Source organism: Rhopilema esculentum, chromosome 3, assembly GCF_057945365.1.
Source record: "Rhopilema esculentum isolate cy_ngs chromosome 3, ASM5794536v1, whole genome shotgun sequence".
Classification (NCBI taxonomy): domain Eukaryota; kingdom Metazoa; phylum Cnidaria; class Scyphozoa; order Rhizostomeae; family Rhizostomatidae; genus Rhopilema; species Rhopilema esculentum.
The window spans coordinates 4330357-4356433 of NC_142817.1; the positions used below are offsets into that span (position 1 = coordinate 4330357).

The following is a 26077-nucleotide window of genomic DNA, read 5'->3' on the forward strand; positions in this document are numbered from 1 at the left end:
AGTGATGTGTGTTTTTTTAACACGGTTGGGGTATGTATATTGGGTTTTTTGGACCTGCCGGGAGAAGACTTCTAGATGAAGCTTGAAGATGTGAGAGGTCAACGCAAAGGTCGTCCGTGTTTCGTGCAACGCCACTGCAAATAACAAGAATGACATGATTGTACTTTGCTCAACACAACGTCACGAAAATAAGACTGACAGGAAAGTCTGAAGTCTGCTTTAAGCAAGATACCAAAATTTTCTACTACTCGAGGCAGTTTTCATGATGTCATCGGTTTTTCAGTGGTATGTTTTTCCCTTGTAGATGTCATGCTATTACTTATTTCTCTGTTCTGATTCAAATCAGTTGTTATAAAATTGCGTGTACTCTAAACAACACGTGTCCCTCCACGTTTTAGAAACAGTGATAAAGAACCTGCTTGCAGCTTACAGAGGTGTTGAAGGAAGTTTTTTAACCTTTCCTTTTGTTTTTAACTTTAACATTTTTGAGAGAGTTGGGTACAGTGAGTTGAAAGCTTCAGAAATACTCACCAATTATTTTTCTTTCCACTTCTCAATCAAATTTACTACCCTTTCCTTTCTTGTATGCACTTAAACTAATGGCCTTGTTGGATCACATATTTTGTCGACTAGATGCAATATAGTTCTTGGTTAGTAGTTATTTTCATGTCTATCAAATTTCTTTAAAAGAGCTGTTGGATAATTAGTAAAATAATATTTAAAATATTTTTTGCCTGATAAGATGGCTTGAAACAGCCCTCCCTGCCCCCGTCTTTCGCCGCTACTGAATCCAACACATCACAGCGTATTTCAACAATGCTGTTGCAGTTCTTTACCACTAACTTTCTTTTTCTCTAATCAAAAACTTTCTGGTACTAGTGAAATCTAACCAGTCTTAATTTTGGTAGCATTCAGGCTCTCGCGTTCCTGGTTTACTGATTGTCTTGTTGCCTCGTGTGTTAAATAAGTTGCGCAGCTTTTCGCATGGTTTGTATTCACTCTTTTGGTGGCCGTTTATTTAACTTGGCTGGTAATAATTCCTTTGACGCTTTGATAGACTTCAAGGAGCAAACTAGAAAGGGGACAATTAGGCAGATAAGTTGGGATTTGTGAAAAAATGTTTGGAACCAGTCTTCTTTTTGCAGTACCTGTAAACGTCTTTCTGGTGAAGAAATCACACTTACCACAAGCACTGCATAGAAGAGGGCTATGCGAAATATGCACAAAATTTACCAATTTACCACTTTTCTCAACGCTCCCCGGTGCCTGCGCCAATTAACTGAAAAACCTGGACAGATACGAATTTAGCGTCCAACTTCGCAAGTATTGATATTGTTGCACAAAACAGTTAAAAAACATACCCCATGCAGGCCGAAAGTGTTGCTGGGCACGCTCTTAAAGGCCCTTATACAGTGACCTGGAGTGTTGAATCGAGTGTTGCTAGTGTAGGGGCAGCCCCTTATGCAAGCTTTGCCAGGGTCTCCGATGAAGGGGGCCGAGAGGCATGCCCCAACATCCACCCCAACCCCCCCCCCCCCCCTGGTGTGGGCCCTGACCATGCACGAGGAATCACAGGATTTTGAAGTAGTTTTTGTTTTATGCCAATTTCTTATGGTAAATAAGTCTTCCTTCTTATTTCAGCCCATTTCTGCCATTCTTATAGAATCTATGCTCACGTAATATTTTTGTGCTCCCACATGGGGTGCCCAGATAATGACTAACTGACATGATGGATGATGTTTACGACACGGTATGACGTAATTTTGTCAATGAACAAAGCAACAGTAAACTGCTTCTAAAGACTATTGTTAAAAGAACAACGAAAGAGAAAGGTTGGAGCTTTGTCTGGGTTAAACCTGAAACAAAAAGCTAACTCTCTCACCAGACAAGAATTTGCCAGAAAGAAGCTTATTTTCGCGTCATTCGTCATTGGTTGAATCCCAAAACGAATGGTCCGTTGTTTATGAGGTAACTGCGGTGGTTCGAGATCGAGAGACTTGTCATAATGGCCTAAGCGTTATCGCTATTTGATTCATTTTTTGAAGGGCTATCACAGCAAGTCCATCGTTAAGACAGCATGAATTTGAAAAGCTAACGGTAAGAATTTTGAGATATTGATCAAACAATGAGTTGTTCCATATATGATAAATATTTAAAGTTTTTATTAAAGTTTGAAAGTGAAATCACAGAAATCAGTCACGGAGGTCAAATTCGGCTCTTGCAAATGTGCAGTGGCAAATATATTTGTTTTCGGGGCTTTCTTGTAGCTGAATTCGTGATATTATGAATTTTACCACGATGATTGGTATGTATCAGTGATTTGTAAAAGACTTTGGTAATTAGTAGTTGTTTAACCGCTTTTAGCAGCTCTTAGTGGGAGTTGTTTAACAGCTCTTAAGTGGGAGTTGTTCCGGGACGGCCTAACTGGTAGCGCTACGTTTTCAAGTTTAAATTAGTTTGAGTACCTCAAGTTTCCTACTTTCCATTTCGTAAAAACGAAGGTAAGAATTGAAACGATTTAAATGATCATTTGATAGAGCTAGAAAATTATAAATTCAAAAATGAAGGGAAGTTTTGCCGTCATAAATTGATATTCGGAAATTTGCCAGGCGACCCGACCGTTACCATGCTTTGCAAAATTGCATCTGTTTGCTTCAGTAACATTTCAGGCTTTGCTAGAAATGCTCGTCAGAAACCTAGGATTTCTACCAAGTTTGCTTTTCTCTGCTTTTAAATTACGATTGATTGATTTATTTGTAAACAAAAGTCTGGTACCTGGTATAAGTTTAGGTTTATCCCATTATGGTTAGCCTTTCTCTCTTACGCAGCCATGCGTTGTCTATTTACATATAACATATAATAGTTCGCACCAATTAATGCTATTTGAATCATATTTTCATCAGGCAAATAAAGTTTCTCATTTGCCCAATTTGAACTAATAAGTTTTCATTAAAAAATTAACAGTTGATAACAAATGATGAAAATATTGGGGAACAGCTGATCAACACAATAGTTTTATGGTTCACAGTTGCAAAGTTCTAATGAAATTGAACAAAAGCAAAATATTTATTCAAAAGCTTGCAAATTTGTTTTTCATTTGCTTCAACAAATGTACACTGTTTTCAGTTCATTTTGGGCTTGATCACAATAAAATTTAGTCTGCAGTGGGAAACTGTCGGTGCCATTCTCTACACCTTGAAATAGGTAGAGGTCTCCATTTTGTTATCGGAAAATCAATTATTTTGAACTGGTGATTGTTGTACAGTATAATCCAGTTATAACATAATTTAAGGGACCAGTGTATTGAGTACGTTATATCCGAAGTATGTTGTAATGAGGGTAAGTAAAAATTGATTAAAACCAAGCACACCTTTTGCCGGGACCAAGCACACCAGTATCTTATATCGGAAAGTACGTAATAACCGAGTACGTTATAAAAGGATTCTACTTTATTTTGGAATGCAGAATTTGTTAATTTAAAAACCTGTTTTTATGAGATGAAAGCCCTTTTATATAGTGAAGAGAATTGCATTGATATTAGCAAGTGTTGCAAATTCTTCAAGACAAGCACATCTAGATCAACTTCCCATATTGTCATCCTAAGTATAAAGTGTGTAACCTCTTTTTTGGGAAGTAAAATATTGATTATGTACTGGATAAACTGCATACTGTACTGATTTTATGCAAAAGAATGTTAAAGAAAATTTAAAGTCGAACATTTAGACATGAGCAATTCCATGAAAAAGTGGACATAACGCAATAATGTATGTATTCAGTGCCCTAAACCACAAGTGAATCACTATTTTCAAGTAAATAAATTGTGTATACAGTATATATAGATATATCTAGTATTTTATCAAAACTTGGAATATTTATTTATATCTATTTGTTTTTAAAAGCTGGTCCACTATTTATACCAATTTGAAATTGTACAGTGTTATCCAGTCTAAATAATCATATACTACTATCACTATTACAACCCTTCCTGCATGTTAAAAATAATGTAAGACTATCTGTGTTTTGCTGACACAAATGAACTGTGACAAAAAAAATTTACTTCACTTTTGAAGCTTGGTTGAAACTATATCCAGAGCTGCCATTTTGTCATTTTGACAAGCAAATTCTGATGTGCTTAGTTCTGGATCCTGTTTTTTAAGTAGTTCAGGTTCTTAAACATATATAGTTTTTTTATTTATCTCTTATTGCCAATCTATGCATTACAATTGAACTTTTAGAAAATGCTACTTTTGGTGGGTTTTTTCTTTTGGCATTGCCTTTTTTTCTGAAATGGAAATTCTGGCTTGTTCTAGATGGCCCTAACTCTTGGATTGTGCTTCCATAAATCTCTTGTCTAAACCTAACAAATAACACTCAAGCATAATTTAAATTATGCCAATATATAATTTGGAAGTTGCTAATAGAGTTTTCAAGTGTAACATCACAATAAAACTATTTTTTGAATTTTTGAATTTTGACCACATAACATGAAAGAACACCATAATATAATCCCATGTATGTAAAATCAGTTAAATTTGTTAAAAATCGGGTGAGCTATGGTCAATAGAATATTTGAAGTTTGCTAACGGATTACTGTTATTTTGGCTCAGTTGATAAAGCTATGAACTGAGACCAAATTACAGAGGTTTGTTGGGGCCAGGGGTTTTGCTCATCTGGTCATATCTCGGCCAATTCTTAATACCTTTAACTGATTTTGCAGATTTTGAGGTATTTCTTGATGCTCTTTCAGATTATGGGTAATAATTTCAAAAATTCTAAAAATAGAATGTTTTGACATCATCACTTGACAACTCTATTGATAGACATGCCTTTTTCTGATTTCCTGTTAACCAAACAGCTCCAATTCATTAGTGTACAAATTTAATGTAACAATTTGCTGAAATAATTAAAATTAACAAAAAAGCTGAAACTTAATCTTGAGCCCAGCTAGCTTTGAATATGAGTTTTGCTTAAGAATATCCCCATTAAATAGAGAGCTATTAAAACTGTTTGTAGTTTTTTGTGTGATACATTTCCTGGCTGCCAATTTACTTTTCTGGGGAAACCTTTTGGCTGTAAAATAGACAGCACGGTTTCTTCAACACTGGGTGGTAGTTTGATTGGAGTACCTAGGCAGATACCCCCTGTTTTCTAAAGATATGTTGTACAGATTTTATATTTTAGAGATTTATAAGCTTGTGTTGATGGTAGGTGCTTGTGTGGTTGAAGATGGTGCTCTTATGCACAGGCAATTAGAGCACAAGATCTAAGTTTGTTTGATTGATGTTTCTATAAGGTCTAGTTTGTCTTAAAGACAAGGCTAACAGACATGTAATGAATAGTATTAAACCAGGTTAATTAAATATAAAAGTGCAATTTCAGGGATTTAATTAGTCTACCAAACTTGCTGGTATATGGATTTTCATATCAAAAATAATTGCTAGGTCGTCAAATATATTTGTTGCTCTGTTAGGCCTCTGAACTTTGGTATTATTAGATGCTAGGTAGTAAGGAAATTCAGTTAACTATTAGCTGCTAATGCTATTATGTAACTTTGTTTCAATGAATTCCATTTTGTTCATCTTTGTCTGGTTTATTCATTATGGTTAAATAGTGATGCAAAAAGGCAGTTTGCAAATGCCACTGCAACCACAAAAAGATAACACACATTTTCAACAGAGGTTGTAATAGGTAGAAACTAAGAAAAAAATGAATGCAAAAGCCACAAGTCGACTAGAGTCATCAAACTTTGTTTGAACATGTTTGTGTATCTTTATGCAGAATGTTGATTGTCGTGGTTTCAGGGTGTGCTTATGAATAAAACCGTTTGGAGGTTTGCAAAAAAACTCTGTTGGAAAAGCCATAACTTTTTGTTATTATGAAAAGCCATAATTTAGCCACAATTCCGCTTTTGTCTAAAAAATTTGGGTTTAATTGACTGTTAAGTGAAAAATAACGCGAAGGCATTATTCTGACAATCGAACTCTAACCCTGGCGGTGCTTGTGACAGTGACGTAAACAAAAGTATCTTGCAATGGCAATAAAATGAACCAGAACCTGTTCTTTATGAACGTGAGTTGAACGCGAAATCTTCAGGTCACCACCACTTCAAGCAGAGACCTTTACACGTACACCAAGAAAGGGGCATTCAATTTTTAAAGAAAGCCAGTGTTGAATTGGAGCTTCTAAATGGTATTTCTAGGTTTAGTATCGATAGAACCCCCATGTTCCATTGCGATATTCCGCATCTCATTAGGATTAGAGCTCCGCATGCTAGCTTTGTTTCGAGTAAAATAATATAGATTGACGGCCTAAGTGATTTTAAAGCCGTATTCTAGCGTTGTTTCAGCTGTAATTTTGTCCCTGCCACGGGCAATGACATCATTAAAATATGTCATCAGTATTATTGAATTTGGTCCATGTGATCAAGAAGAGTACCACCAAATACCTCGTAACATGCAAAATCTGTTAGTTCTGTTAGAGTTTTGAATTTTTGGTATATGTTTGTTATGATTATACCTTATATAGTGAAATGTATGATTTATTGTTCACTTTTGTACGGAAAAACGTTTCGATTTGCTTTCTCGTGTCAGGAAGTCTTTACAGAAGCAATTGTTTTCGTTTTTGCTTAGTTTAATGTTTTTTTGGAATTTATGAATATCCTTGCCTTTTTAGGTCACTGGTTAATTTGTTTGATGTGAATTCAGTCATGGGACTAAACCTATTGGCCCAGATATCTGCAGCCAAGCCAGTTATTTTCGCGGAAGGCCTATTCATATCTTGTTATCTTCAAAACGAGAAGTTCGTACCAGAACAGGGTATTGACAAGTCAGATATTATTTCCATATTGAATGGAGAATTTTTCAAAAGTGGCACTGATTTTGTCGAAGATTTTACGGTGAGTTTCAATTTTCTGTTTTTTTTTCAATTGGCATTCATTTTCTAGTACACGTTAGCTGCAATGATGGCCGGTGCTATTTAAGAAACTAAACACATAAACAATACCTTGTTGGCCAGCATCAATCCCTTCTCCCTCTTTCAAAGTAATAGTGTAAGTAATCTAAAACCAGATATACCAGTAATAGTATCTGGATGAGGGGCATAATATCTCATTACCCATGTTCCATGTTTCTAGCTGAAGTGCCTAATATACGGAAGTAACTGAATAGGTTGATTACTGTGACTCATGACTGTGAATGAGCTGCAGCTGCTTGAAAGGGCACGGGGAAAATGTTTCCTATTCCTGAGATGACAAATGAGGCATGAAAATTTTAGCTCTGCAAAAGTAGGGAAAATGTTTCAAATCTAGGGGCTAGATTTGTTGTGGATCTATGGAAATACCTGAAAATGATGGGTTGTAAAGTAAGTAATGGTATCCAATCATTTTCTACAAATGTTTAGAAAAATATGTATTTCTCCAAAATCTCTTGAATCAAAGTATTTCACTATTTCTTATTTAGAAATTATGTTGTCTTAATACCTATATATACCTGAATACCTTTTACCATGATGTCTAAAAGGCTACAATCTTTGCCAAAGAGAGTTGGAACGCCTTCCCATTGCGGCATGCAAATAAACAAAGCAAATCTAAAACTACCTTACCAAGTATCACTGTCGGTTCAAAAATCTCGACCCCCTCCCCCCGTATAGTGTTGATTTATTTTCTCTATACGTTCATACAGCTTCAAGTGAAAAAGATTTACCTTTACCATCAAAACAGCCAAATTGAACAACATTGTAGTAGGAGGTAGGGGGGATTTGTCGAAAAAAGCTTTAGCTTTACGCAAGTGTTCTAACAATTTTTGCAAGGATTGTAGCTCGAATAACACAAAAGACCTACAAAGCCACAAATGTAAAAAAACAACCTTATGGACGAAGCACAACCTCTGTGGTAGAAGGTTTCGTTGGGTCATTGCAGCCCATTTCCGCCGAAGCCAGGGTTTCATGTTTCTAGTCATTCGGGGGCATGATTTACTCAGGACCTGAACATGAAGTTTTCAGTATAGACATGCATTGATCCTGTTTGTTCACCGGTTTGAGGAGGGGCTGGCCACCTTGACAACCACTGCCACCTTCAATTTTTTTAGCTTACCAGAATCATCAGTGCGATAGACAGGGGCGCAGCTAAGGGGGGTGTAGGGGGCTGTGACATTTTTCCACATATTCACGAGTTGGCCGGTAAATTTTCAGTTGATCCACAATATCCTTAGTTGATCAGTATAAATGTCTAGTGGTTTCTGAAATAGCACTTTTTCCACGTTTATACCTGCGAAGGTAAATTTTATTGTTGATGACTCCCGTACCCCTAATCTGGAAGGCCGAGCTAGGCCGCAGGCGATCGGTCGAATATTCTGCGTCACTACCCACGTTTCGTAACAATCCACGTAAATATCGTTTCGTAAAAATCTGCATCAAAGACAAGAATTGCAATCAAGCAAGCGCCATAGGATTGACTATAGTAAGATACAGCTAAATAATAAACAATAAACTAAGTGTGCTATTTAACTTTGTTTCACAGCTCAAAAGAAAACTGCACACGCTACCTAACAGAAAAGATGAGTATGAACTGGAGCAGTTTCCAGTAGAAGTTCCTGAGAGATTTATCCTTTCACCAGAAGATTTAGCGCTTCTCAAAGATACTCAAGAATATAAAAATGATGGCATTGCCATGTTACACATCTCAGCAATCAAAGATAACGAATATAACAAGTCATCTTCATATCTTAATGACCTTCGAAAATTGTTTGAAAAGCAAGTTGTTTGGACTATGGAAGAGGGCGATGATTTTGTGAATACAGAAGTGTTTACCGAACTTCACGAAGCTCTTATCTTGCTGGATGTACTCAAGAAATACGACGTGCCGTCTGTTGTGAGCTTTCTTGCAAAAAGGAATGAACCTATAGCCATTACATATAGTAAGATACAAATTAGCCTAGATTCTTTACTATTTTGTCTTTTCCAGTGATAAGGTATCTAATTCCCAGGTAATCAAGAGATATGTTACAGCTTACATGGGCTCCGACAAAGGTTGAAAAGTGGGGGGGGCAAGGGAAAATTTAACACCTTTAACAAAAGATTTTGAAAAAAAACTCTATTGTTTTGCAAAAAAGTGGGGGGCCAAGGACCCCCCGGCACCCACCCCCCCCCCCCCAGCCTTCTCAGCCCCTCTCCCAGCCCCCCCTCTTCGTAGGAGGCCCTGGCGTGACGCTGAGGGTGTCGCTAAGAAATGGAATTTGTCTGCTTAGGGCGGAGTTCTTCAATTAATACCCTCTACCAGGCTCGTTTTAATGTAGGAATTACTTTTGCCTGAGGGACTCGAATGACTGCTAACGTAAGCTAAAGTACTCCATATGTTAGTTTATGAGTTTGAATGCCAAAATGAGTGCAGTAGATTTTAGTATATCTTGGTTACTGGTCTGTTCTCGAGCAGTTTTAGCAAATAGTTTAGGGAATTCTAGGCATTTTGATAATGCATATGTATTTAGATAAACATGATTAGAATGCAAATCAAATGACTATATATTATACCTTATTAACCACAGCAAAGGAACACATTTTAAAGGCCAGCATTCTTGCCAAAAGAGATACCCCCTCTTGATTCGGTTTTGATCTAACTTCTAAAAGTATGTTTATAGGAATCTAGCCACCCCCTTTCCAGTTACACTATAACGTTGTCTTTTATTCAATCGTCTGCAAGTCAAGCCTGGCAGGTGCGCAGTGCCTAGTGAGGCAGACGGCTACAGCACCAAACTTGTCTATGTTTGAAATATTCCTACTTTGTGAGTCGGAATTGGTTAGGAAACCAATGTCTTTAGCGCCCCCTCCCCCAAGATTGAAATTTCATTGCACCCCTGCAGTCTGGTCAGATATAAAGTCTGCTAACTAGTATTGGAAAAACATTGTTGCTAGTAGTTTGTTGCCTAGTCTTCCGAAGCCTTAGGGCCTTTTGCCCCTAAATTATTGATATTTGAAAGAAAACAAAAGTGAACTTAGCATTGGTGGTATCACCCTCACCCCTTAAGACCAAAATCGTCATGTTTTTGAGCGAATCAGCCTACAAAGGTACATAAATACTGTTACGTTATTTCATAAGATTCTTGCTCTACCCCAATGACACCAAATAAGGACCAGCTCCCGCCCACCTTTCATATGATTCTCCGCTTTAATGGTGAAATTGAGAATTTCGGATGCTGGTCTTGACTACAAAAATAGTTTACTCTTTATGTTCTTATTCTTTTTGTTCTTACGTTAACCTGGGCTTTTAACTCCTTAAAGAAAAATTCGCCTAGGAAGCTTAAATCGTTTTCGAATTTCTTTCAAGCTTTAAGTTTGTATTTAAGAGTTAAAATTTGTAAATAGGTAAAAAGAGAGAAAGGATTGAATGCCATCTAAATTTGAGATGAGAGATTTATGAGAATTTATTAGCTAATTATATAATTATCAGATAATTTCATTGGCCACAGACTTGTTTTTTTCTTTGTATTTCTTTAGTTCTGCGAAACTACGGGGTCGTGATCATAAGGCAACGGAGTTAAAATAAGGGCTTTAAATGAATACGAAGTGTTTCGGAGAGTAAGGCTTGCTATACACTTTGGAAGAATGTAAGTTGACAAAAAATGTACGCATTTTTATAAGGCTGGCCCAAGGGCTATAAAGAAAGGGACATTAATGCATATTTATCACTTATCACCATCTTCCCCTTTTGTCGTTCATTCCTACAGAAGCACTTGCTTTCGTCCTTCCTCCAGATAATTCCCTTGAGCTCTGAAAATCTTTTTAAAAAAACAGTTAAAATAAGGCGAAGTTTGGTAGTGCAACTTAGGTTTCTTTTGTTTATATTCGCCTTACTCGCGGTCTTTGACCGTATTTCTGCCATGTCATCTTTGCCTTACAAAAGAGAAGCAAGAGCCTCATTGTTAGGCAAAGTAATGTTGCATTTAGGCTCTTAATTTGCACAATATAAAGGACCTATTGCATATTAAATTTTGCTTACCCTTAAAAACTAGCTACCCAAATTTATACGCTAATATAGTTAGCAAAAAAATTTAGTACCAGAATTAAAATATGTCATAAACAGTAGGCAGGAAAAACCTAAAACTAAGAGAAGCGATCCAAATTATAAAAAAAAATTTGGGACTCCCATCATAACGAATGTAATGAAATTGAATGCGATAAAGAATCCCTCGTGCAACATTTTTGAGAAACCAGATTCAAGCTCTCAAAAAAAAGGCTACCCCTATACTCCGCAAAATAACCTGGTTTAGGTGCAAACCCGTGTTGAAATGAAGCGGGCCCTTCATTATTGTGATCCGTCATAATGGCAGAGCGTAAGAGAATAAAACAACCCTCTTCTCGTTCAGATTATTATTATCCTTTTTTTTGCAAGAAACGAATTAACATGAGATAGTTACTGATTATTATTTATATGGGAAAATGATAGTAACTATTTGTAACATTTGATGATTGAATCTTACTGAATTTACCCCCGGGATCTAATCATCCAAACACTCCTCCACATCCCTGTCTCCTTAACTATCTCCAGGCTTGTAAAATCCAGATCCGTAATGTAATGTAGCTCTATCAAAGAAACCGGTAACTCCAAAACAAAACTGCTTACTCCCGGACAAACACAAGAACCTGACAGATGGCTAAAGACTGAGTACCGGGAAGCATAACGAAAACATAACGACCGGAAACGATCGATGTGCAAAAAACTGTGGCTGTTGCACCTGCGTTAGGGTAGCCATAGAATCGATTGCATCTGAAAGAAAGGACAAGAATTTAGAAAGGTTTTGGATTTTCTATTTACAAGAACAATTTTATAGAACAAGAGCCTCGAAATTGGCTAAAGGACAAGAAAAAAATGAATAACAAGCTGAGGCTTAGCTACTGCAAGATGTGTTTTGTCTCAAAAACAAAGAATATTTTGCTATCTAGAGGTACTTTTCTGGCGAACTTTTTGGCAAATTGAGGATGTTTGTCTCACTTTGTTGGCAAATGAGGATTGAACACCCCCTAGAGCATGCTAGCTACCAATTGCTCTGTTTGCACTCTTGTAATTTAGAAACAGATCCAGAACAATTCAGCCTTAAATTTTCGATAAATTAAGAACAGCCAGTCTGAAGCCTTGGCCAAACTGGGCAACATTGTCGGGCAACATTCACAAATTCATAATGTTGCTCAAATCTTGTCCAGTTTGGCCACCATGTCGGCCGACAAATTCATTAAGAAATTTGTTGCTCGAATGTTTGAACATGCTCAAACATTTTTCGGCAACATTTGTTGCTCAGCTCTATGTTGTCCAGTTTGGCCACACTGTCGGGCAACAATTCACCTTAATTTCCACCTGAGAAAAAATCAACATGCGCAGTGTTGTATTGCAAAACGATATCCTGAACTCGATTCAATTAAAATGGCCTGTCAAAATTTAAGCTTCGAAGTTGATTTTGCAGAATGGGAAGTAAACCATGGAGAGGAAGAATATAAAGGTCTCGTCTGAAACAAGTCCAAGTGTAAGTTCTTGAAAACAACAAATCAGCCAAATGCTACTTCTTCTACGAGTGCTCAACCAAAGAGTGCTAAAAGCAACACGATGGTGTAGTGATGTGTCAAAATCAGCTTCCAGTGGCTGCAACTGTCTTTCAGCCATACTTAACCAAATTTTTGAAACCACTTATCAATTCAAATTTGGCGCGCTGTTTTGACAACATCAGCAAAAGATGCTGCACGACAATGTTGCCCAGTTTGGCCACCATGTTTCGACGACGAAAAATCAACAAAATTTCAAGCAACATTGTCGGGCAACAATGTTGCCCAGTTTGGCCAAGGCTTGATATGCAATTTACTGGTTCTTTTAAAAAAGTGTAATCGAAAATCGGCAACATGACCTATCACAATAAACTGGGTTCGTCTGACATTAAAAAAGTGTAATCGAAAATCGGCAACATGACCTATCACAAAATAAACTGGGTTCGTCTGACATCATCAGAGTGCAAAAAATGTGGGTAATTATAAAACAGTGAACTAGATATATCAACTACTCGGGGTACCAGAGCCTCATGAATCTAGGGATACTTGCCCAAGTCTCATTTTTAATGAAAAAAAAACAATGAATTAGAGAAAAATGAAATGTGGGAGGGAGGGAAGGAGGGAGAGAAGGAAGGGGGTAGGAGGGGAAAAGGGGTGGACTTGGACAAATTTATTGTTTTCTCTTTGATTAAAAATTGAGACTTGGGCAAGCCAACGGTCTTCTGTGAATAGTTTATAACTACAATATTTCTGAGAATAAATGATGGAGACTCGGATACCGAGGGTATATATATATCATTTAACTGTGAATTAAAAAAAATGTAAAGAGAATTGAATTATATATGCCCTAGTCAGCTTAAAACCGCTTTATGATCCATTGAATTTGTAAACCATCCTGCTAAGACCTTACAATAAAATGCTGATATTTTGATAATCGTCTTGCTGCATTGCTTTTAACAGAAGCATACCAGGGAAAATTTTCTATGACGTTGCATTTAATATACGCCTCTAGCTTTCACAATCTGGGATTTCTGGGTGGCTAATGTAGAATTGGTCCTTTTTCCAAGCCTTGTCATTAACACTAATATGCGAGTTGGGTATGTAACAGAGAGGATATGTTGGTACCCTGTTGCTAGGTCTGTTAGAGACCATGAATTGCTAGATGCAAAGTTACATACATACAGTGGCGTCGCCACGGGGTGGGCAAAGTTACATAAATACAGTTTTCCCAGAAGTAGATTTTCTACTTTCTCAAAATTCATTGAAAAACCTTTGGGGGGGGGGAGGGGGAATTGGGCTGATCAGATCGATTTCGATTTTCGCACTGGCAAAGAAGCCACCGTTACGAAATATGCTGCTTGAGAAAGTTGCTTCTCCAAAATTTTCAAAATAGATAGAAAATACTAAAAAAAAAGATTTTCCGAGAGTCTGAAGGGCGTGACTGAGAAAGTTTGTTTTTTTCCACCCCAGTTTTTTTGAGCTGGCGACGCCGCTGCATACATAAATATTCAGCAAGAAGACTGCCTTTGAAAACTATAGCTATCTAGCACATTGGAGACAAAGGCTAAAGTAAATCGGGCTTTAAGAACACGGAAAATAACAAAAAATAGTGGTATTGCAAGGATCGGTTCTAGGGTCTTTTTGCTCAATTTATTTAAAGAAGATAGTCTGTCACTTAATTCAGGCAGTAATTGATCAGAGGCAACTTTTGTTTGAGATCATTTTGACATTTGCTGATTATGCTTTTTCTGACTACGGATTGAGGTTTGTCATTTTCGCTGAATTTGGCCACCAACTCGACCCTGTAGTATCCTCTACCGGACTGACTTGAATGGTTATAAAGCCAACACGATTACAGTACAAGGTCTAGATACAGAATCTTAGGGCTGTACGTAACGTTTTTTGATAAAGTTTGCTAGCTAGATTACTATATTAGGAAATACCAAAAGGATTTCTCTCCTCTTTCTAAATGAGGCTTAAATATCGAACAACTAGGGCCGTTATAAAATATTAAGTGTATGCCTAAACGTCCCCCCCCCCCCCATGCCCGTGTTTCTTTAAAACTTCAAATCACCGGACTTCTACTTACAATGCATTAGTTTGAATGCTGCTAAGATTATCACCGACGTAAACATGGAAATCCGCTAGTCTTTCAGGACAGCAGTCTCCACGATTGGTAACTTTCACAGTGCCAATCGAATACGTTGCATCAAGGTCGACACGCCACCATGGCTGGAACTGCTGAGCTGTATGTGCACAAAACCCAGAAAGGTAGTTTGTGCCTGTCTGACCATTTACTGCTCGAGAGCTGGAATCAAACCCGTCCCAGATTGACGAATGCGCTGTTGGTCTATTTAACGCAATGTTACCTGCAAAAGTGTTAAAAATTAACTGTCGATAGGCAGGTTATGCAAATGAAAGCAGCGTTAATTAGCTTGGAGGTATTAGCGTGGGAACTTGGCCTAAGGGGCGCGTGCCTCCACTACTTTCTTCAAACAATTAGGAGAAATTTCCCCTTTCTACGAGTCTCTGTAATTCAAAATAATGCCATTTTCATCATGCCCTCGTGGACCAGATGGTAAAAAATGGCTACCCATTCTGCTTTAGTCTGGCGTCTAATAAAAGGTGTAAGTGGTGGAAAAGGCCCTTTCAGTGTGCAACAAAGAGTCTCACTTTAAGTGAACGTCGAAAATGCCTTAGATTTGGTTGAATTAAGTGTAGGCAAGTTTAAATGGTAGAGCGAGGGTTAATTACGAGCTAACAGCAAACTTTCATGTACAATATGTTATCATACATAATATATTCTGCATTGCAAAACAGTGATGGAGGGTTATGCCCTCCCTCTTTTTGGAGGCCTTGTCAGTTGACAGCATATTGACGGGCAAGGCCGGTGTAATACTTTTTTTTGCGTGGTTACCAGAATCTGCGTGGGCTACTGCATCAGGGCAAGATGCATTATGCCAAACGCTGCATCACATGATGACAACATCACATCATTCTCACATCGACTTTTGAGATGAACAAAACTTTAAGGAGGAAAATATGGGATTATGCCCACGCATGCGCAAGAATAAAAGTAACATGAAATGTTTCAGGTAATCTGCAATCTTTTTGTGTTCCCCTTACGTTGAGACATACAATTTGTGAGCGTTTTTGGTGAGAGAAACCACTTCATTTTGGACAAGAATCGAAAATATTTAGCCCACGCAGAAAAATTGGAAATGTGAAGTTTCAATTTAACTGCATGGCCTACCTTATCTGCCCCCCTGTCTAAGTCTACAACTTGTCAATGTTCTTAATGCTTCAAATCGATGAGAACGATCATATTATAAACGTTTTCTGATAAAAAGTTGCTATATTTTGGACAAAAATCGAAAATAATGAGCCCACGCAGAAAAATTGGAAATGTGAAGTTTCAATTTATCTGCGTGGCCTACCTTACCTGCCCCCCTGTCTAAGTCTAAAACTTGTCACTGCTCTTAATGCTTCAAATCGATGAGAACTATCATATTATCAACGTTTTTGATGAAAAGTTCTTATATTTTGGACAAGAATCGAAAATAATGAGCCCACGCAGAAAAATTGGAAATGTAAAGTTTCAATTTATCTGCGTGGCCTACCTTACCTGCCCCCCTGTCTAAGTCTACAACTTGTCACTGTTCTTAATGCTTCAAATCGATGAGAACTATCATATTATCAACGTTTTTGGTAAAAAATTGTTATATTTTGGACAAGAATCGAAAATAATGAGCCCACGCAGAAAAATTGGAAATGTGAAGTTTCAATTTATCTGCGTGGCCTACCTTATCTGCCCCCCTGTCTAAGTCTGCAAGTTGTCACTGTTCCTATTGCTTCAAATCGATGAGAACTATCATATTATCAACGTTTTTGGTAAAAAGTTGCTACATTTTGGACAAGAATCGAAAATAATGAGCCCACGCAGAAAAATTGGAAATGTGAAGTTTCAATTTATCTGCGTGGCCTACCTTACCTGCCCCCCTGTCTAAGTCTAAAACTTGTCACTGTTCTTAATGCTTCAAATCGATGAGAACTATCATATTATCAACGTTTTTGATAAATAATTGCTGTATTTTCGATAAGAATCGAAAATAATGAGCCCACGCAGAAAAATTGTAAATGTTAAGTTTCAATTTATCTGCGTGGCCTACCTTATCTGCCCCCCTGTGTAAGTCTAAAACTTGTCACTGTTCTTAATGCTTCAAATCGATGAGAACTATCATATTATCAACGTTTTTGATGAAAAGTTCTTATATTTTGGACAAGAATCGAAAATAATGAGCCCACGCAGAAAAATTGGAAATGTAAAGTTTCAATTTATCTGCGTGGCCTACCTTACCTGCCCCCCTGTCTAAGTCTAAAACTTGTCACTGTTCTTAATGCTTCAAATCGATGAGAACTATCATATTATCAACGTTTTTGATAAATAATTGCTGTATTTTCGATAAGAATCGAAAATAATGAGCCCACGCAGAAAAATTGTAAATGTTAAGTTTCAATTTATCTGCGTGGCCTACCTTATCTGCCCCCCTGTCTCAGTTTACAAATTGTCACTGTCCCTATTGCTTCAAATCGATGAGAACTATCATATTATCAACGTTTTTGGTAAAAAGTTGCTATATTTTGGACAAGAATCGAAAATAATGAGCCCACGCAGAAAAATTGGAAATGTGAAGTTTCAATTTATCTGCGTGGCCTACCTTATCTGCCCCCCTGTCTAAGTCTACAACTTGTCACTGTTCTTAATGCTTCAAATCGATGAGAACTATCATATTATCAACGTTTTTGATAAATAATTGCTGTATTTTCGATAAGAATCGAAAATAATGAGCCCACGCAGAAAAATTGTAAATGTTAAGTTTCAATTTATCTGCGTGGCCTACCTTATCTGCCCCCCTGTCTCAGTTTACAAATTGTCACTGTCCCTATTGCTTCAAATCGATGAGAACTATCATATTATCAACGTTTTTGGTAAAAAGTTGCTATATTTTGGACAAGAATCGAAAATAATGAGCCCACGCAGAAAAATTGGAAATGTGAAGTTTCAATTTATCTGCGTGGCCTACCTTATCTGCCCCCCTGTCTAAGTCTACAACTGGTCACTGTTCTTAATGCTTCAAAATTTTGCCACCACACCCTTGCAAATAGCTTAAATTCACTAATTCGTTTAAGATGTTTTACTTTTTAATTGTAATTTTGTTACTTTTAATAAATTCCATTTAAAAACGGAATTCATTGCTTTGTGAGGCTCCCTAGACCTCGAGGCCCTAGGGCAGTTTGCCCCTTTGTCCCCCTCTCGGCGACCCTGCTGTCATCTCCTTTTCCCAGCGCCAGCTCACTTTTGAATAGCAGCCCATCATCTTCCATATCCGAAGACATTTTGCTCTTTGAAATATTATTATTGAATTCTTTGCTTCGCACTACAGTGGGAGTAGGTTGAACAGTTCCACGAGCCTTGCCTTCAGCTGGTTTCTGTCTCCAAGTCTTGCTTTCAGCTGATTTGTAATACTGACAAGGAACGGAACAGCTGAACATCAACTTTTTGTGCCATCTTTACTGCTTTCTAATACCAGTCCGCGAATATTTCTCTGCATTCGCTCGTTTCATGCAAAGGTCTTCTATGACCCTGTCAACTATGTGACAGGCTTGAAAAATGTCTTGGTCGACCCAACAAGCTCTTACAAGCTCTTACCAGCGGTCGTTCAAAATCTTGTGCCGTTCAAAATCTTGTGCCTTTATTTTGGTTTTTGAGTCCCAGAACCATTCTTCTTCAAAGCCAGTGCGTGACGCATCATAAAACACGCTGTAGAGTTGGGGCTTGAAGATAGACTCTATTACTGCAATATGATGACGTTCGACCCAACAAGTACGTGAAAAATTGACTAAATAATTTATCTGTATTCCTGCGAGGTCCATTACATCTCCGTAGTGTGTCATTTACTGTATGACCAACCATTTTAGCGTAATAATCAAAATATTCAAGCAATTTTCCAAGAAAAAGGGCACTTTTCCCCTTTTGAGAAAAAGGGCAGGGGTCTGGACCCCTAGGACCCCCCCCCGTAGTTGCGCGCCTGCATGCTCTGCACTTTGTTTCCCCATTTTTGCTGCTATATGCATAACCAAAAATTACACTTGAAATGCTTAGGTGCCTTACGAACTGAGCAAAGAGAGCAGGGAATGACTTTTTGAAGCCATGTTCTAAAATTTCTCCATGCAATCTGCTTTTAGAAACATCAAAACAACCAACTCGCAACCAGGGCCACCAAGTAGGGAAACAGGGGAAATCGCCTTTGAGGGTTTCGGGGGCCTCAAAAAGTAAAACATTTCATTTCCAAAATGCAATAAATCAAATACTAATTACAAAAGAAGCGATAAAAAAAGGTACGCCAAAAAAGAACAATGTTTTAAACGATGGCAAAAAAATGACTGCAATAAATGTTCGGAAATGTATTTTAAGACGATCGAAAGCGCGTGGTAGCAAAAATTTAGCAAAAATCTTTCCCTCTATCCCCAGGGCTTCTAGCTCCTTTCGGCGGCACAGCTCACAACAATTCCAAAACATATCTATGAAATTATTGCTCTATATCAGGGCTTGTAAAAACAATCTTTTCAATATCTTTGGCATTTTATAGAAACTTTGCTAGGATGCCCCTTAATGCAGGCGTCCACCACTCTAGTGATGGTTTCTTCGTCCTTGTATGCACATATTCAAGATATGAAACAATACACTTTTATAAGAATACCTAATTTTTTGATGAGCTTCAATATTCTTTCATTTTTTATTATGAGCCTAAGATTATTCTTAAAATTAATTTTAAGCGAAATAAGGTATAACCGGATTGCATTATAGTTTTAAGGACTTCAAGACCAGATACGTCTATTTCAAGACATAAATACGTCTATTTCAAGACAGCGTGAAACACAGACTTGTTTTGCTTTCCAAAAGACTCAAAAAAACAAAAAATTTAATTTTTGGTGAAGTTTGAGCCTTGTGCTCTTCTTAGATTACTCTTAAATTTCAGAGATTTTTAGCCTCAATGTTCTTATAGACTTTATTCTTATAACAAAAAGTGTATACACCATATCTGTACTGAGACCTGTTCCTGCTCTTTTGACGCATTACTATAATGACAAACATGATCCAAGCTGTATCACTGCGTAAGACTGTTTGGTGGTGCCAAGTGCAATAAGGGTGCGTTTGACATTACGCTGATGTAAAGTGGCCCACTAAGACTAAAAACAGTTTTAATCATTGCACAAAACCGTCTCAATGCTGCTACCCTGGGTACCAAAGCCACAAAATTTGAGCGCTTAACTAGAGACCCATTTTAAGGAACGTCCTCCGCTTATACACTCGTATCTTCTAATTTCCGCGCTCGAATTTATGTTGCTCTGGTACCAGTGTACAATACTGCACAAAGTGGTAATTACTACACCTTAATATTACCACTTTTTAATGATAGTTGGAAGGTAATTTTTTTGAGCAACTTCTACCTAGTAGTATTTTTTTAATTTTATTATGTAAATCTTTAAATTGGCCCCTCCCTCTTTTGGTAGTTTGTTAATTATAGTAAGAGCAAATTGAAGAGAAGGGCTTAAACAAGGGTGGGAAAAAAAAGAATCATTTGAAAATTGAAATAAATTAGCCCATTATCAAAGGCTCTTTTAGTTTTTCAATTCACTATGAGAATTGAACATTTCTAAAAAATCGATGTTTACATCAATGTCAAAAGCATTTTGGAATTTCTTTTTATTTATTTACCTTCATTTCTCCAAATATGTTCAATTTATCATGGATAAGAATCCGCATAATACGATTAGGGGCTTATTCAATGGCAAGGGCCATCGCGACCACGCCTTTAAGCTTAGCTTGCATTCATTTATTTATTTTAAACCTTTTACATTTTCAGGCGTAATTTTGTTTCTTTTAACAAATCCTGATTTAAATTGAAATTTATTACTTAATAAGACACCAGTCTTTAGTTTAGCTTAGGATACATTTCAGAATTTTTCTTACAGTAATTTTCTTGCAATTGTTTAAAAAATTTACCTTTGCATTTGTTATGTTTGTTGATTCCTTTCTTAAAAAAGAATTACATTACGAAACATTACAAACAGGGACGCCGGAGAATGGGGCGTGAGGGTCAACCGCCCCTGTTGCCTTTTGATAGGAGGGGCAAGAGGGGCCAGCGTGCCCATTTGATTAAAGTACCCTTGAAACCGCCACATTGTAAAAATCAGAGAGACTCCGTTGAAATTCTGATTGCAGTGCTCAATTCATGACAACATTTCTCAAAACTTGTAAAATAAATCCTTATGCCAAAGTTAGCCAAATTTCAAGATACGAACAGAAGATTGAAATAAAATGTCAGTTAGTAGTTAGTAGGAGGAATGAGTAGAAGCTGAAAATTATTTTCAAAGGCCCTTTACTCAAGCTTGTCCCCTTGCTCTTAAGTCGTTCCACTTCCAGTGTCCATGATAACAGACCTTGAGAACCTGGGACAAAACTGCTCCTGCTCCCCCTTGCAGCCATTTTAGAAGTCGGAATCAAATTTGAGGACCTTAGAGATGCCTTTTATAAATTTCTTGAAATAAAATTATAATTTAGAAAAAGTGTATATCAGCATTTTTCTCCGTGAGGTCTTATACTTAATTACTCTTTCTAAGAAATCAAATCAAATCATAGTATTTACAACGCACAAAGAGATGTTATTTTCCAAAATATTGATTTCCAAAATTATTTTATCTCGTTAGTTTATTTTACTAATTTGTGGCCGAATGTATGTGCTATCAATCTTGGACTAAAATGTTGTATTTTTTTTTCTTTCTCGATTAAAAACCTTTGGGGGATTGAAAAAAAATTTAATCCAGGGCGAGAGCTTTTTTGAAGAGAACCTCTGTTGTAAGATTTTATGACATTATGCAAGGTACAGGCGCCAAAATAGCTTTCGCATGGGCTGCATGCAGAGCGGCCTCTGTTATGCAAATTAGATGATCCAGACGCAAAAAAAGATTTGGAGTGGGCCCACGCAGATTTGGTTGCCACGCAGATTTTAGTATCACACCGGTTCAACTTCTGAAAAGTTTGGTGTAGTGCACTGGCGGTTTAGGGGGGGGGGCTCAGTCCTGCGATTTTTTGACGAAAAGACAGACTCAAGGAAGGCAGAAGAAGATAGATCTCTTTAACTGTCAGATGCACCCTTCTACCAACTGGAGTGTCTATTTGGTCAATAAAGAACGCCAATGTCTAACTTTTTGTTACATAAAGGCAGTTTCCGAATCATAGCAACCATGCAAAGAATTCTTTAAAACGTATGATGCATCCCCGAGCATTTTCACATTTAATTTAAAACAAAAAACCTATCCAGCCGAAGTAAGGTTAGGGGTAAGTCCTTCCCAATTTTACCGCCATTAGACTCTACAAAATCAGGTCTTGGAAAGCTCAAATTATCCAACACGGATGCGAACTATGCAGTTGTGCATTATATTTGTACGCGTCCTTCGACTGACATGCTTTTGCTGTGTGATCACATGTGACTGATCGCATGAAATGAAGCATAGGTCTGTCTGTTGTGGCTGATACCACAAAATATTAGACTTTAGATATTAGACAAAATTTCTATTTGAGTGTAAATATTATTGCAAACAAACATACTGAGTTGACATCTTGATCCAGCAAATGAGCGAGTACACACGCATGAAAACTGGTTTACATAGTTCCTACAAGTGCCCCCATTCATGCAAGGGTTGCTTTCACATTCGTTGATATCTAGAGAGGGAAACGGAGAAAAAATATTATTAATTGCGAAAACAGACAAGGCTAAGAGGCACAGTTAAGGCTTAATTCCCTAATCTATATTCGTTATGTTAATATTCGTTTCGATCTTTTTATTTCAATGAAAATGCTGGGAAGAAAACTAGGTGTACACATTGAAAAGGAAAAGAAATTTCTTCTTGTTTACTTTTGTAGTTGCGTCAAAACGATCTGAGTAGTTGCGTTTTCATATTTGATAAATTATTATATTGCCCTCTTTTCAAAGTGGATTTTCAAAAGTATCAATGTTCATACTGGCGTCGGTTGATCGTCGGCAAAAATTTTGCGCGTCGCTTTGTGGTCGTAGCGGGGTCGTATCTTACAGGCACAAATGCACTTTACATATTTTTGCTTGCTAACCAGTGCGTTGGGAAGCAAAAATGGTGGTATAATGTGAACGACTGAATCCAATACGGTTTGGAAATTTATCGACAATGCATTTGCTTATTGTTACAAAGAAAACAGTTATCGCAAAATTTGAAGTAACTCTGTTAGAAAAACTATTACCCGAAACTCATAAGTTTTCAGCATCATGGTTACCAGGTACAATTCATGAGAAATTGCGAAGAACCATGCAATAGAGGCATGCATGGACCTTCTAAATAAATTATCATGTTAAGATGCGATGATCTCCTTAGGTCTCTCGTAGAAGCTCAATGCGCAATGGTTCAGCTTTCACCTGTTGATCTGGAGTGTCTGTACAGAAAGTAGTGCTTTTGATGGGGGCAATTGCTCTTCTGGCACAAGTTGCATTCAATTGTTTGAGACTTTATAATATTGAATTTATACTGAAGTCCTTTAGAAGAGGCTATATGAAAGAAATAGGGGTCAACTCACCAAGATCCACTTGTGATAATCAAAAGAGAAATGCTCATTAAAAGGGTAACATTTGTTGAAGATAGCCAATGCACTGAAGAAGTAATCCCTTACCGGTACACTGGTATCCAAGGGTGACATCACAGGTATCAGTGCATCGGTATCCAAGGCTGCAAGGATTGATGATGCACCGTGGTCCGGGCTAAAATGAAACAACGAATGCAAGTGATGAGGGACAAAGATTCCAGGTCTTTCAGTGATAGCTGAAGCTTTCAATCATTATGTGACTACCTTGAAAGAATCTAAAAACAGAGTACTAGAAGTAAAGAATTTATCTTTTCTCGAGACAATAGCTAAAGACTCTGAACTGAAAACCTTTTCCCCTTAAACCTTTCAAGTGACTCGTACCTGTGACGTTGGTTCGGAATGTATCCATCCAACTAAGCTTGAGAATTCCGCATCGTTGCTGAATAGGTTTATAGTTAGCAGTTGACAATTATTCTCTTGGTTAGATCCAGGTGTGGACTTATAGTTTATGGAGGAGCATATGGGATTCTTGATGCACTGGCGAACGCAAGATGGCAAGTTTCTGGTGCGGATGGAAGAAATCAAACCTCCAGAATTTCCAACCAGAATTTGATTTCGGTTTGTTGTTTTAAACAACGCAGCACTTCTGCAGCTTGATCTGTAGATTGGCTGTGTACTCTGCCAGGTAAGAGGCAACAGCAAAAACAAAGAGACAAACTGCTGATCTTGAAACATTTCACACAGTATGCAAATATCTAAACCTACCTACGTTCTTATTGGATATAGAAAACTTACTCATCCATGAAGTGGGTCACTCCATATTCTGTGGTTAGATTACAAACAACTCGAGTTAGTATGAAAGGGTGTAACGTGTTTTGCATGTATGATTCTATAGCATACGAACCACGACCCAGAGGTGTAAATTAAATAAGAAGTTAGCTTCATTATCTCAATTTCATTTGTTCGATTCTCTACCAGCTTCACACTGGCAAGAATTCAAGATGGCAGAAGTATTGATTCTATTTCTGGTTGTTTTTGAAAAATAGAGAATCGAATTCTCTACCTGTCACATTTGCTGAGAATTTGAAATCGACAGGTGATATTAATTAGCTGCTATTAGTTACTGCTGCTGGAACTCCAAACAATCTCGACGAGCAACATCTTCTCAAGTAGTGTTTAGGCTAGCATATGTTCCAAACTTTAGTTTGATGTCTCGAAAATCCTCGGAGTCGTTTTATTAAAGTTTACTCACGGGCACGCAACCAGGAATTTCAGAGGGCAGGGGTCCAAGACACAAAAAGGGCACTAAGAAAAAATTTTTTTCAGTTATAGCCTGCTTTATATTTTCACGTTTAGAAACAGAAGATACGCCAGGGTGCACTTCATGCACGCCGAAGGTCCACCGGGGCATTTGTTTGGATACGCAGAAAATATGAGCTGTTAGCAAACCTGTAAATATTGTACGCCAGACAAAGAAAACTGATCAATAGAGAAATATTGTGGTGCATGAGTCTATATTTCATTCCTTCTTTTGTTAACAATCTACATGGCTTCGTCTAGTTTCTACAATCTCAGCGGACTTTCCCTTTCTGTCTGCCATCCAGGGCCGCCGAGAGGTTTTGGAGGCCCGAGGGGCGAATTGAAAAGACGAGGCCTCTTGCGAGCGAAGCGAGCAAAAAAATTGTGACCACGCCCTTACGAAGAGCTTAAATTTATTTATTCGTTCATAACGATTTACTTTTTTAAGTGTATTTTTTTACTTCTATAATTAATTCCATGTTAAAACGGAGTTCATTGCTTTATGATGCCCCCTAAACCTCAAGCCCCGAGAGGGGCAATTTACCCCCTCTCGGCCATCCTGCTGTCATCTCCTTTTCCCAGGGCCAGCTCACTTTTGAAAAGCAGCCCGTCATCTTTCATATCCGAAGTCAATTTGCTCTTTAAAATTTTGAGTTCGGCTGGTTTCTGTCTGCAAGTCGCGACTTCAGCTCAGTTGTTATACTGACAAGGAATGGAACAGTTGAACATCAACTTATTGTGCCGTCTTCACTGCTTGCTAATACCAGTCCGCGAAAGTTCCTCTACAATCGCTCGTTCCATGCAAAAGTCCTCTATGACCCTGTAAATTTTATGGACCATGGGACAGGCTTGAAAGATGTGTTGGTTTCTTTCTTGTAGCTTTTTTGCAAGTGGTCGTAGAGGTTTTTGAGTCCCAGAACCATTCTTCTTCAAACCAATGCGTAGCGCATCATAAAACACGCTGTAGAGTTGGGGTTTCAACGTAGGCTCTATTACTACAACATGATAACGTTCGACCCAACAAATATGTGAAAGTCTGACATAAATGTGTATTGACATAAACTACATTTAGCCAAGGTTGGCAGATAGATTTAATCCTCCACACTTTACAAACCAAAAACAGTTCAAGAATTTGACAATAAATGTGCCTGGCAGCTCAATCTTGACAGACAAATTCCCTGTCTGACTGACAAACTGTTAAGACAAACTTATATTTTGAAAATTCAAAACAATTTCTGTAACCGACATCTGTCGTGTCCCTATCTTTATAGGCAGGGCCAGCTAACATTTAGGAAAAAATCATAAAGATGCGATATTATGATGCGATTACTGCAGGGATGGCGCCACCGGGGGTGCTTGGGGGGGCAGGAGCCCCCCAAAAAATTCATTGAGCCCCTCCATCGGCACTTCAATTTTTGAACAATTTTAAGCAATGTCGGCACTTTCATAACTTCTACTTCATTTTTTTTTATTATTTTTTTCATTGTTTGATTTTTTTAAATTTTTTGTTCATTTTTTGAACTGGAATTACCACAGCGGAAATGGTGTTATATTAGATCTTTGTTGGTGGTTCAATCA

General features: G+C 37.6%; 2 protein-coding genes across 3 annotated transcripts; one reads left to right on the forward strand and one right to left on the reverse strand.

The window, feature by feature from the left end:
- The first annotated feature begins 157 nt into the window (after positions 1 to 157).
- On the forward strand, positions 158 to 10459 carry LOC135692881 (uncharacterized). Of its 2 annotated transcripts, none has more exons than XM_065211218.2 (3): positions 158 to 285; positions 6673 to 6895; positions 8516 to 10459. In XM_065211218.2, the coding sequence occupies exons 1-3, from the start codon at positions 263 to 265 to the stop codon at positions 8960 to 8962; spliced, it is 693 nt and encodes a 230-aa protein (XP_065067290.2). In that variant the 5' UTR covers positions 158 to 262; the 3' UTR covers positions 8963 to 10459. The 2 variants fall into 2 exon arrangements, with proteins under 2 accessions (XP_065067290.2, XP_065067291.2); XM_065211219.2 differs by lacking the exon at positions 158 to 285 and adding an exon at positions 1791 to 2097.
- LOC135692880 (uncharacterized) lies at positions 9474 to 25725 on the reverse strand. The gene is made up of 5 exons (XM_065211217.2): positions 23582 to 25725; positions 23288 to 23375; positions 22199 to 22312; positions 14615 to 14894; positions 9474 to 11758 (listed from the first exon to the last, which is right to left on the reverse strand). Exons 1-5 carry the CDS (start codon positions 23933 to 23935, stop codon positions 11611 to 11613), a joined length of 984 nt encoding a protein of 327 aa, XP_065067289.2. The 5' UTR covers positions 23936 to 25725; the 3' UTR covers positions 9474 to 11610.
- Between the last annotated feature and the right edge of the window lie 352 nt (positions 25726 to 26077).

Excerpts from the sequence above, each read along its gene's own strand:
- LOC135692881 (XM_065211218.2), top strand. The coding sequence starts at position 263 with ATGATGTCATCGGTTTTTCAGTG. Across the intron at positions 286-6,672 it reads ATGTCATCGGTTTTTCAGTG|GTCACTGGTTAATTTGTTTG; the intron begins GTATGTTTTTCC and ends TTGCCTTTTTAG. Across the intron at positions 6,896-8,515 it reads ATTTTGTCGAAGATTTTACG|CTCAAAAGAAAACTGCACAC; the intron begins GTGAGTTTCAAT and ends TTTGTTTCACAG.
- LOC135692880 (XM_065211217.2), bottom strand. The coding sequence starts at position 23,935 with ATGTTTCAAGATCAGCAGTTTGTCTCTTTGTTTTTGCTGTTGCCTCTT. Across the intron at positions 23,376-23,581 it reads ATTCCGAACCAACGTCACAG|CCCGGACCACGGTGCATCAT; the intron begins GTACGAGTCACT and ends GTTTCATTTTAG. Across the intron at positions 11,759-14,614 it reads AGCATTCAAACTAATGCATT|ATGCAATCGATTCTATGGCT; the intron begins GTAAGTAGAAGT and ends CCTTTCTTTCAG.